General features: G+C 34.9%; 1 protein-coding gene across 5 annotated transcripts; it reads right to left on the reverse strand.

The window, feature by feature from the left end:
• Positions 1 to 753: 753 nt before the first annotated feature.
• On the reverse strand, positions 754 to 5,178 carry LOC104225553 (3-hydroxyisobutyryl-CoA hydrolase 1-like). 5 transcript variants are annotated; one of them, XM_009777376.2, is made up of 6 exons: positions 4,857 to 5,178; positions 3,530 to 3,593; positions 2,946 to 3,030; positions 2,538 to 2,622; positions 1,590 to 1,675; positions 754 to 994 (listed from the first exon to the last, which is right to left on the reverse strand). In XM_009777376.2, the coding sequence occupies exons 1-6, from the start codon at positions 4,876 to 4,878 to the stop codon at positions 968 to 970; spliced, it is 369 nt and encodes a 122-aa protein (XP_009775678.1). In that variant the 5' UTR covers positions 4,879 to 5,178; the 3' UTR covers positions 754 to 967. The 5 variants fall into 5 exon arrangements, with proteins under 5 accessions (XP_009775678.1, XP_070012800.1, XP_009775679.1 ...); XM_070156699.1 differs by having other exon boundaries at positions 3,522 to 3,593; positions 4,857 to 5,098; XM_009777377.2 differs by having other exon boundaries at positions 3,522 to 3,608; positions 4,857 to 5,098.
• Positions 5,179 to 12,531: the final 7,353 nt, after the last annotated feature.

The raw sequence follows: 12,531 nt of genomic DNA on the forward strand, positions 1-12,531 counted from the left end.
GACTATTGACAGCTTAGAGTCGTCAGAGGTCATATTCTGACGTGCGGCGACGAGATTTAGAGTTTAGGGTTGATGACTGGGTATTCTTAAAGGTGTCACCTATGAAGGATGTGACGAGATTTGGCAAGAAAGGCAAACTTAGCGCACGGTATATTGGGCCTTATAGGATCATTCGAAGAGTGGGCCAAGTAGCTTATGAATTAGAATGACCCTCAGAATTGGAGTCTGTCCATCCGATTTTCCACATATCTATGTTACGGAAGTGCATTGGTGATCCTACCTGAGTGGTGGCCACTGATGATGTACAGATTACAGAGGACTTGTCATACGAGGAAATTCTGATTGTTGTCCTATACCAAAAAAAAACTACAAGAAAAACGCCCTTTAACGAAGGGAAAAATGGTCCTTAATAGTCAATTTTCGGTCACTCAAAGTCAATAGCGACCAGAAATATCTGGTCGCCACCCGTCGCTATAGCCTCCGCCGCTAAAAGTCAATAGCAACGAGATTGGGGTCTTGTCCTAAAATCTCATTTGAGACCAGTTTGAATCCTGGTCCCTAAAATACTTTTAGGCACCATATTTCTAGTCTCAAAATACAATATATTGGACACATTAATTTGGTTGTTAAATATTTTAGCTACTAGTTATTCCGGTCCCTAAAATAATTTTAGGAACCACATTAATTTTTTATTATTTCATTCTTGTGCTTGTTAAATTCAATCTATAACAAGAATTAAAAAAAAAAAACTGATAACAACAAGATAATACAGAGATAAATTTTGTTTTACAAAAATTGATTAACATTCCAATTAATGGCGCCATTTACATGTATAATGTAACTAAGCAATCACAATATTGTTACACAATTCCTGCAAAAAAAAAACCTAGCTAACATCCCTAGACATTATACAAAGTCCAAATTCCCAGCAAAATGAGCAACTTATATTTCCTCCAAATAAGCTTTTTTACTTGCAAACGTCAATCTCCAAAACCTGTAACAAGTATTAAAATATCTTCAGAAAAACCAATAAAGATCAACAAGATGATTGGTTAAATAATATTGTATCCCTAACAATGATCAACCTACTTACCAAAATTCATTAAGTGTGGTCATCTACCCTACAAAAGTTAAATGGCAACGTAAAAGGGATTGCATGAACACAAAAAATTGATTTAGACCTTTGGAAAATATGTTCAAGGATAATTTTATCTGTTATCCCGGGTTTAAATGTTAAATACAATTATGAAATAACTTCTTGGCTAAAGGTGAAAATCACAAATCTTGACAGAAGCACAACTATATTTCATGCTAAAGTAGTATAAGCTTTGCCCTTGAGCAGGTTTAATGCGTAAATACATAGATCATTGTCATCATTTACTTTAAAATAAGGTATTAAACTTGAAAAAATTGATTTTTTTTCTATTCTTTTGGTTGCAGAATGTAAAGTAACCAATCTTTACTTTAATGGGATTTTTTAAGATTCTGCAAATATAACTTAGCTACATACGCATATTAGTAACAGCCATTGATTTCCAATAGAAGCAATCGAAAATGGACAGAACATGCTGAGAATTAAGGTAATATACCGCCGATGATACAAAGTGGGTTGCTAGACCACAAGCAAGCATTTCAGCACAATCCAACCTAGAACCAGTATGACCAGCATATTCCCCTGTCAAAGAGTACAAGAAATTAGAAATAAGCCAAGGGGAAACGAGACTTAACATTTGGTTTTTTTGTTGTTGAGAAAGAACGAGACTTAACATTTGTACCTACAAATTCTATGTGCATCGTGGTAACATAGGAATTAGCCCTCCCCAATAATAGCAACATAATCAGAATAAAGAAATCAGGGAAAAAAAGGATCATATCTCTAGATAAAATCGATATCATTCATTCAAACATGTCACGATTTTTACATGTCTTCAAAGGCTAACATTTGTAATGATCTAAGAAATTCATATGAAAACAAGGGCTGATATTTGTAATAATTTAAACTTGACAAATTCAGCCATCACGTGAAACCTAAGGCTGACATCCAGCTAACTGTCCAAATATTTGTAGGAAAAATATATTTTGAAGACTTCCATGTGAAGAGTATTGACCTAAGTATGATTATATAATGAGTGCAAACTTACTTTTAAAATGAGGAAACATATGATCAATGAATGAATAATGGTGGAAAACAGATAAAAAGAATGTCCAGAGAATTCGGAAACTATAAGAGAAGATGCACCAAAAGGTGTGTATCACAAGCTTTTGAACCCCTTCTGCAGGAACTAAGGATCAATTTACTGTTTCTGACTCTTTCTTACTTTTGATTTCAAGGATATCGGGGAATTAGAAGTAGCATTTAATGCAAAGTAGCTGAGCTGACCATTGCTCTTAAGATAGCCTAAACTAGTGAGCAGCCAGGTAGTGACTTTTAATTTCCAACGACAAGTAGCAAATAACTTCACACTGACACTTGAATGAATTACATCAACAACAGTAAATTCCTTCAGAAATATAAACAATGTGGCAAGTGAAATTACCAAAAAATCCTGGAAGTCTTGATAAACAGTAAGAGGCACCTATATCAGGAAAGAATCCCAAAGCTATTTCGGGCATGGAAAAAACCTACAGGCAAAAAAAACATAAGAATATGTTGGACTTGAAATTTCTGGTATCACATCAACAAACATCAAGTTAGAAAAAGGGTTATGTGTAATCTTCAATGCAAATCCGAGGTACCAACTAAAGCTCATGAAAATATACAATTTGTAAGGTTTTGCTCTTATTTGGCTAGTGTTGTTCCACTGGAACAATCATATATTGCTGCACTCCATAAGAAAGGAAATAAAGAGACAAATTTCAAGCAAATGCCAAAGAATGTGGCAAAGATCAAATATAAAAGGGAAAGAAGACAACAAGATAAAATCTACTTCAAGTACAGGCAATACCTGACTTTTCTGTTGCAACTCGAAATCTACCACGTACAGAAACACCAGCCCCGCCTCCCATGACGATTCCATTAAGGATGGTAACCTTCAATGGGCAGTTCAAATAAGATTAAGGAGTACATCAAAGAAAGTTATATTACAGAACTAAAATAACACATAACCTAGCTTAACCTGGGGTTTGCTATATTTTGCCATAACATAGTTCAGTATGTACTACTTTTGGAAATAATTATCACCAAAGTTTCAGTTACCTGATAAGCATAAATAAATAATTAAATATATGACTGGGGACATTAAGCTATGTGCACTTAAAATTACTAAGTTATTGAAAAAATTAAATATCATCCAGAAATATCACAGTTGTCACCAGCCATATCTGGTATGTCTCTCTGTATTGTTAGCACATAGTAGCATTACCTTTTATTTCTTTTAACTAATTAAAGTCTAGACTTTTTAAATGCCAAAGAGTAGCTTGACTTCTAAGCCTTACACTGTTTAATTTGCAGTCGATATCAACTTTGTAACAGAAAATTCGGAAACATAGATAATTTAACACTTAAGGAATGATAGCACTACTTTGGCACCTGGTGAAAGAAAGCCATATTTGGTAGCATCCATAGTGGATCTGACTCCATTTACTGTATTTGACTGTTTCACATTAAACTGGAGGTTACATAAGAATCAAATTAGAAAAAAGATATAGGATAATGAAAGTACTCTAAAATGCACATAACCTTTTAGACTAAACGAATAATACTCCACGAGAATGTAAGCTGCAAATTGATTGTGAAAACGGAGAACACACAATTTCTCAGTTCAACACTTATCAACTAGTTTACTAATTGTTACTCATCAACAATTTCTCTGGTCTTTAGAAGTACATAACCTTCATAGCAATGAGCTAGAATTAATAAATTATTAACCAATGATTAAATTTAAGAATCTAAAAGTAATAATATACCACAAGAATGAGAAAAGCTGTAAATTAATTGTCAAAACAAAAGGAACAAATAATTTCTGTATTCAACACTTATCACCCAGTGTACTAGTTACTCATTCTATATATTTTTTGTTTATAGTTATATTATTTCATGCTTGTGAATTGAATTAAGTGAAAACTTGACTCTAACACAACATTGTGACGGTCTTAGTACTAATATAAGAAAAGGACAGATAATAAAACTACCTAAAAATGAATACACTAAAGTCAAACACTCGATTCTGAAATTTTTTACTTTCGACTACAACGATAGAACTAAAATGCGGCTGATTGAAAATAGAGTTGTTAGGTATCATTTTGTTGAGTTACAAATGAGCCATAAATACTCCAGATGCTAAATTCATTAGCAAGCCACAAACAAGACTTTCTAAAGCTAAGCCAATATATACTAGACTCACTAAAAATTAAAGAAGATGAAAAAAAAACAACTAAATATTACATTATGTTTTCAAAAGATAAAAGGTTGTCTAAAATTCAACACTATATTCCTGCTACAAAAAGGATTAAAACATAGGAATTCACTAATAAACAATCTAAACAAAATGAAGATCTATTTTTACGGAAGATAAACAATTGACAACATATCTTTAATCCAAACTACATATAAAAAGGGGGAGTTCCTCTAAGCACTAACTGCAAAAAAAATGTTGAACAAAGTATAGAAGATGAAGAACAAATTAAAAGAAAATGAAACAAAGAAAAGGCTTTTACAAACATTTCAAAAAGAGGACACGCAAGAAAACACAATCTTGAAAAGAAACTGATTGTACAAAATCTTGCTGAGCAACCACAAAATAGAAGCGCAAAGACAAAAATACATTAGAAAAGCTAGATATAACAAAAACCCAGATGAGGAGTAATAAGTAAAGATTGTCTCATAGGATATATATAGAGAAATAAAGTGTGCTTACTTTGGGTAAGATAGTCGCTCATTCCTAGTTTGATTTTCTCCCCAAACCTGCACAAACGGATTGCAAACCTACTGTGACAGAGATGAAAGAGTGAAAGAGTAGAAAAATATAGCTCTGATTTTAGTATACATGCTATCGTTCATAGCCTTTGAGGGAAATCTGCAGACTTAGGTTTATGGAAGTGATTTAGGGATTTGAGGGAGATGAAATGTGAGTGGGAGCCAGCTAAGCTTTCTTTATTTCCTTGAAAAAGATAAAGATGTTAAGTTAATTTTCTTATATTTTATTCTAATTTGGCATGGCGCCTCTTTTTTGCGCCAAAACGTTACTCTTTTGTGACCAGATATCAACCCTTTTATGAACTAGACTTAATTCTCTTCGTTGATTTAATGAAAAATTAGAGAATTAAGGACCAACATATATTCTCATCCCTACTAGGGTACTTTTAGGGACCACATTCTAACCCCGTCATTAAATATTGGTCTCTAATAAGGCTTTTTCTTGTAGTGAAATCCGCAAGCTATCGCAAGCTATGGAATAAGGAGGTAGCCTCCATGAAAATACTTTGGAGAAACAACAATGTGGAAGAAATGACTTAGGAGGCCGAGGAAGACATGAAGTCTAAATATCCCTACTTATTCCCTCCTCTAGAGAAGGATCCGACTGAGACATCATAACCATAAGGTACGTGTATAAATTCTTGTGTTGGTTATTGTCATTGGTCGTGTGAGGCCATTGTCGTTATTGATGATTGTGGTCCTGTGTGGCATTGGATTATTAAGCTTCTATAGGGAGAGTTGGTAGTAGTGTTGTTACAAAGGCGACCCTCCCAAAGTTATATAGATCCCGGGGAGTCGAACATTCGAGGACGAATGTTTCTAAGGGGGGAAGGATGTTACATCTCGCGTTTTCGTACGTTAAAAGTTTCGTCTTCAGTTAATTGACATAGACTCGGCGATGAGATTATCTCGAGGTTAACGTATTTATGCTATTTATAACAAGCGATAAATAAGTGTCATGAAGGATAAAAGGTACACGAAATAAAGAAAATGAGTTTCGCTGAAAGTGGTCAATTTGGGATAAAATACGGGTCGAGCGATACTACTCGATATTTATGAACTAGTACCATACAAGGTACCATATGGCTGTGATAATATGATGTATAAAGTATATTAAAAATAAGTAGAATTTTAAGTAATTTGAGATAATTTTTAGTTATGCAGGAAATTGGTTAATTATCAAATAACGGGACATTACCTAACTAATTATTAAAAAAATGAGATAAGATTAAACTCCCTCCCGCAAGAAAGATAACGTGGCAGAAGGCCACAAATTAAGGAATGACTCTTGAGTCATTCCATGTCTAGGTGTCGATCTAGGGAAAATTAGAATTTCAAGTAAGATTTAAAATCAAATCTTGTCCATTCCATTTGGACAAAAGAAGAACCAAAAACATTAAAAATTCTAAAGCAAGAGACATATTCCATTCTTCCTAGTTCAAGATACTTCAAAGAACAAAAGCCTAATTCATTCAAAATACTTCAAAGAAATAGAAGCTTAATTTCGTTCAAAATACTTCAAGGAATAGAAGCGTAATTCCATCAAAATTTTGTGGTTACAAAATAGTACGGTGCAATCTTCAAGAATATTATATGGATTTTTCCCTACTCCAGGTATGTTAAGGTCATCCCTTCTTTCTTTATGGCATGGTCCAAGTTATACAGAAGAAACGAGCAAATGTACAGTTTTCATAAACGATTATATTCATAGAAATACTAGGGGTCTCTGTGTTCTTGATTCCCCTTGTGATATATTATTATATCTTCTGTTCATGGGTCTCAGAATAATACGCAATTGAAAAAGTTTATCCGGAAGGAATATTGAGATTATTACATATTTTTCATGCATTTCATTCATTTATACATGTACATTGACCCATGACCATATGGCGTTATATACGCGTATTTTATATATATATATATATATATATATATATATATATATACATGTATATGTACATGTATATACATATATATACATGTATATATATACATGTACATATATATATACATGTATATACATGTACATATACATGTATATATATGTATATACATGTATATATATGTATATACATATATATATATGTATATGTATGTATATGTATATATATATATATATATATGTATGTATATGTATGTATGTATGTATGTGTGTATATGTATGTATATAGGATATGGGAAAAAGGTTACAGCATATTATATGCGCCACCACCTGATCAATTGGTATATGTTGATGATGTTGCCCACAACGGCCGAGATAATATGATGGGATGCCCTCACTGGCTTGATGATGTTATGTACACCTATACCCATGCATGACACGATATTTATATACGCATGTATAATATTATAAATGCTTTAGAACTTACAAAGTTATTCAGATTTATAGATGGATTTCTTTATTCCATGTTTCATCTATGCCTTTTTCGTACAAATTTTCATGTCTTACATGCTCAGTACATTTTTTGTACTGACACCCTATTTCACGGGGCTTGCATTTCATGACCGCAGGTGCAGGTAGGCAAGCTGACCGTCCTCCTTCTTAGGATCCTTGTTCAGCGCGTGTTGGCGTGCTCCACTAGATCCGGAGCTGCTTTTAATTTTGGTACGATATGTTTGTGTATGTATATATATATATATATATATATATATATATATGGGTATGACATGGCTCAATCCCGTCTTGGTACAATTATATTTTGTTTAGAGGTTTGTAGACAATATGTCTAGTTGGATAGTATGTGGCCTTGCCGACTTCCAGTTTTGAGGTACATAGTTGTCTATAGTAGCCTTGTCGGCTCACCCTACGTATGTTGTACATATATGTACGTATGCCTTTTTGGGCAGGTTTCATTTATGTATATTATTCTCGTAATTCAGCAGATGTTATTAATGTTTACATCTTAAACGCATGCTTAAGGATGTTCGACACGTAGGATTCGAGCACCCGTCGCGGCCCATCGGTTTGGATCGTGATAATTCGGGCGCATAGATGCACTATTTGGTGACTTAGTGGTGATCTGCTCTCCATTCTTCAATCTGCAGCACCCGAAGTCTCCTTCTTGTTATGTTTATTATTTCTTTCTATTTTATTTTCGATTGTATCTAAAGTGGTTTTGTATATTCTACTAGATTGCTCATGCACTTGTGGCATCGGGTTTTGGGGGTTTATAGTGGATGTTCACGGTTGTACCTAATGTTATTATTATTATTTCGTTTTATGTTTTGTTCTTACTCTGTGACTTAGTAAGGAAGAACATATATTTTCATGGTTTCTAACTTCCATTCCATTTACTGAATGAAATTCTCAATTTTAAAAGTTAAGAATGAATAAATTATGTTGGAGGTTCACCATTGGCTTGCCTAATGGCATTGTTAGGTACCATCACGATTTATGGTAGAAAATTAGTAGTGACAAGTGTGCATATGAGGGTACGTCTTAAGTTAAACAGTCAAATATCGGCATATTGACTAGGCAATATGAACTATTTAAGATGAAAGAGGGGTAAATATTTCTTGAGATGCATACAAGGCTTATGTCAATCATCAATGAGGTGATATCTCTTTGAGAAATTAACCCATGAAACAAAATTGTGAGAAAAATTACCAATTATACTACCACCCTCATGGGATAGCAAGGTTAATGCAATTATGAAGAAAGAAATCTGAAATGAAATCAGTGACTCTTGATGATCTAATTGAAAACTTGGAGATATATGAGTTAAAGCAAAATCAATATTGTCTAAATCGATAGTTTTATAAACCTCGCACGCCTAAGAACTTGGTCTCAAGACCACTTAGAAGTAGTACATTGAAGAAGATGACATGACACTGCTTACTAGGCATTTCCATCGAGCAATCAGAAAGAGCAGATTTCTGAATAAAGGTAGTTCATTCAAACCTAAGGTTACAGAGAAAAATAATATTAATAGACACTACAAGTGTGAAAAAAAAATATTACTTCATCAAGGACTATCCACTATGAGAAACTGAGTAGAAGAGGAACAATCCTACTAAGGCAAAACAACAAAAAAGAGACTGGATCCTGGATGCAGGATGACAAACAAGATCATGGACAAAATTTTAAAAAGGTCTATGACTTCTATGCAATCATCCTCAACTGATAAGTTTGATGATGATGAAGAAAGTGATGAAGATAATCAGTCACTAACGGCCAAAGAAGTTAGTTTTTCAAAACTTAAAGATCTCTTGGAATTGATGGAAAACTCCGACTCTGATGTTGATGATGAAGAACAACATGTGGTAAACTTTCATGATATCAAAGATCAAATTCATACTTACTCTAAATAGAAATTGATTTCCTTGTCTGGTGTCCTGATTGATGCATATCAAAAAACAATTATGCTGAAAAGGAATCACTAATGAATGATTATGCATCTCATAGGTGATAATAAAGTCCTAGAAGTAAGTATGGAGACCTTGAAATTTTCATTGCTGATCTGAAGAACTAGGTTCTTATACTTGAAGATGAGAAAGCATCCTTAGAAATTAAGAATAAAAAAATTATTTGATGCTCCCACCAAGAGTAAGGACATAACCACAAATATTTAGGAGAAACTAAAAAGTGAACTAAAGAGAGTTAAAACCAATCTCCTAGTTGAATCTGAAAATGCTAGGGTGCTTCAAGAGAATTTGGATAAGTCTAAGTATGTATTAGCAAGAAATTACAAATGGACGAGGTCTTCATAGATAATGTTTAAGTTTCATGAAAATAATAGTAGCAACAAAAAGGGTCTAGGACATACTAAGGCTAAAACCCCATATAATCAACAATGCAAGTATGTTGATATCCTTGACAATAGCCTATGCACACACTGTGATAATAATGGACACTTCAAAGAAACATGTACAAATTGAATCAAAGCAAATCTTAAGAATGTTATATTGAGAAAAGAAAAGTTATTAGACCTGGTTCCTCCCAGAAAAGTGAAAGATTATCAGGATGGACTAAAAAGAATGTGATTCATTCTTTTTTTTTTTCAAAGAAATGGACACAAGTTTGTCTGGGTTCCTAAAGCTAACTCCTGAATGTTTTGGCAGACTAAGGTGAGAGGAAGCAAGAACTATTGGTATGTGGATAGTGCTAGCTCCCGCCATATGACTGGAAATAAACATAATTTCCTCTCACAAAAAGCCTACCAAGAGGGTAATGTAGGCCTTGGAAATGGCAAGAAAGGTAATTGTCACGAACCCAGTTTCCCTTCTTAGAATGTCATGATGGGACTTAGTCTCTAAGACCAGGTAAGCCTAATAAACAAGAGAATATGATAGAAATAATGACTAGAAACATGATATAAACAAATAAGTCTCATAAATATCTCAAAATTGAATCACACCTACAATGCTCCCAAAACCCGGTGAGACTGAGTCATAAGCTCTACAAGAAGTACTAAAATATCAATATACATCCTTGTATGAATAAAGGATAAACAATAATAAGGGATAGCAGAAGGTGACTCCTAGGAATGCGGACATCGGGTAGGTATATCTTGAAGTCTCCAGAAGTAGCAAATCACTCACTAGCATCCAACACGAGCAGATGTACCTGGATCTGCATAAAAATGTGTGGAAGCATAATATGAGTACACTACATTGGTACCCAGTCAAGCCTAACATCGGTAGAGTAGTTTCGAGGCCAGGTCAAGACACATACTAGGAGAAGATAAACAGAACAATAATATAATAACGGGAAGTGATAGAAAACGGAGAAATGAGTGATAAAAAGTAATTTAAAAACATAAGCAAATGACATGATTTTAAGGAAAAGGGAAACAAGAAGGAAACACATAATGAGCACCACAAATAATAAAATACCGACAAACATTAGTAAGACAAGGAAAAATAAAAGCAACAAGAGACGTTCAACCAATAACTCTTTTCAATATGAATCACAATCGAGGTACAACTTCGTATTCGCATTTCTAAATCTCAATCATAATCTTTCTTTATATCACCGTGGGAGGCTTACGTTTAGTTTTAAAATCATTTTTTCTGAAATAGCTACCCGCGTTTAAGCCCACCTTATAACACCGCATGGCTTCAAGTAATTCCCCTACTTGCAACACGTGTATTAAGCCCACCTGCTCTGGCCTCTTCTGCTCCTCATGCTATGGACTCTTCTGCTCCTCGTCATTCATAGGTGCACCGACATAGGCTTGAGCAACCGCAACCAGCTAAGATGGTAGTACCCGGTGTCTGAAGTCCCAGAACCACCTGCTATGGAGTACGGGCGGCAGGATTCTGAGCACCTCCCCCGGCCTAAGAAGTGGCTGGTGCGGCCTGAACTGAAATGGCCTGAGCAAGGCTAGTGCATACAATCAATATCTGGGCCAAAGCCTTCTGAAGGCCTGGAATCACAATGGGTACAACTGGTGCCTGAGGTGGTCCCACCAGCTCGAGCACATCTGGTATCTGCTCCTAAGCTGGAGCAATTGGTGGTTCCACAAATGTTGCTCTAGCTGCTGTACGAGCTGCATCTCGGCCTCTACAGCGGTCCCGACCTCCCGCAATCCTAGCTAGTGGTACTGGTGACCGTCTGCCCGATTCGGTAGCACGTGTCCTCACCATCTATGAGAGAATAAAATAATAGAAGTTTAGTTGTTGGAATCAACAAATCCACATGACAAAAATACAAGAAAGTGAAGTTTTCCTAATTGTTCGGTAGCCTCTCAAAGATAAATACAGACGTCTCTGAACCGATCCGCAAGACTCTACTAAACCTGCTCATTACTCGTGAGACCTATGTAACCTAGTCTCTACTACCAACTTGTCACGACCCAAAACTCAACACGTCGTGATGGCACCTATCATAGTACTAGGAAAGCCGATAATCACAAAATAACTATGTATTTTAATTTAAAAGCATTATATACTGAGTTTAATAGTGAAAATCCCATAAATAACCAATAAGAATAATTGCGACTCAAATAAATAATTCTCAGAATTCGGGTATCAATAACTGCATGAGCTACTAAGTGCCAACACAGTCTAAATATCTAATACAACTGTCTGAAGCATAGAACAATACAAAATAAAAATTGAAAAGAAGGAGAGTCGAGGTCTGCAGGCGTCAAAGTAGCTACCTCAAATGTCTCCTAGCTGATATTGCTCCAAGTCTATCAACCACCAGGTCCAGATGTACCTAGATCTGCACACGAAGTGCATAGTATAACATGAGTACAACCGACCCATTGTACTCAATAAGTAACATGACTAAACTTGGGATGGAAGCAGTGACGAGCACAGATTGGTACGGTCCAAATCCAGAAAATAACAATACAGATATGATAGGAAAATGACAGTAATAACTCGAAGAAATCTCATAATCACTTGTACACAATACAGAAATGTAGACATGCTTTCAAGTTTAATAGTTGAGGCTCAATATTGATAAAATACGCCAAGTATAGCTAGCATGAGGAATATTACATCTCTATGTCAACATGTCAAATATGCATGTCGCCTGTAATGCAGCACCGTGATCAACTCATATACTCATGCTCTCGGATTATTCAACCTTATTCAGCACGCTCAATCACTCAACACTCTCAATCCCTCAGCACTCGACTCAGCACTCATAGTACCTGTGCTCACTT

Source organism: Nicotiana sylvestris, chromosome 9, assembly GCF_000393655.2.
Source record: "Nicotiana sylvestris chromosome 9, ASM39365v2, whole genome shotgun sequence".
Classification (NCBI taxonomy): domain Eukaryota; kingdom Viridiplantae; phylum Streptophyta; class Magnoliopsida; order Solanales; family Solanaceae; genus Nicotiana; species Nicotiana sylvestris.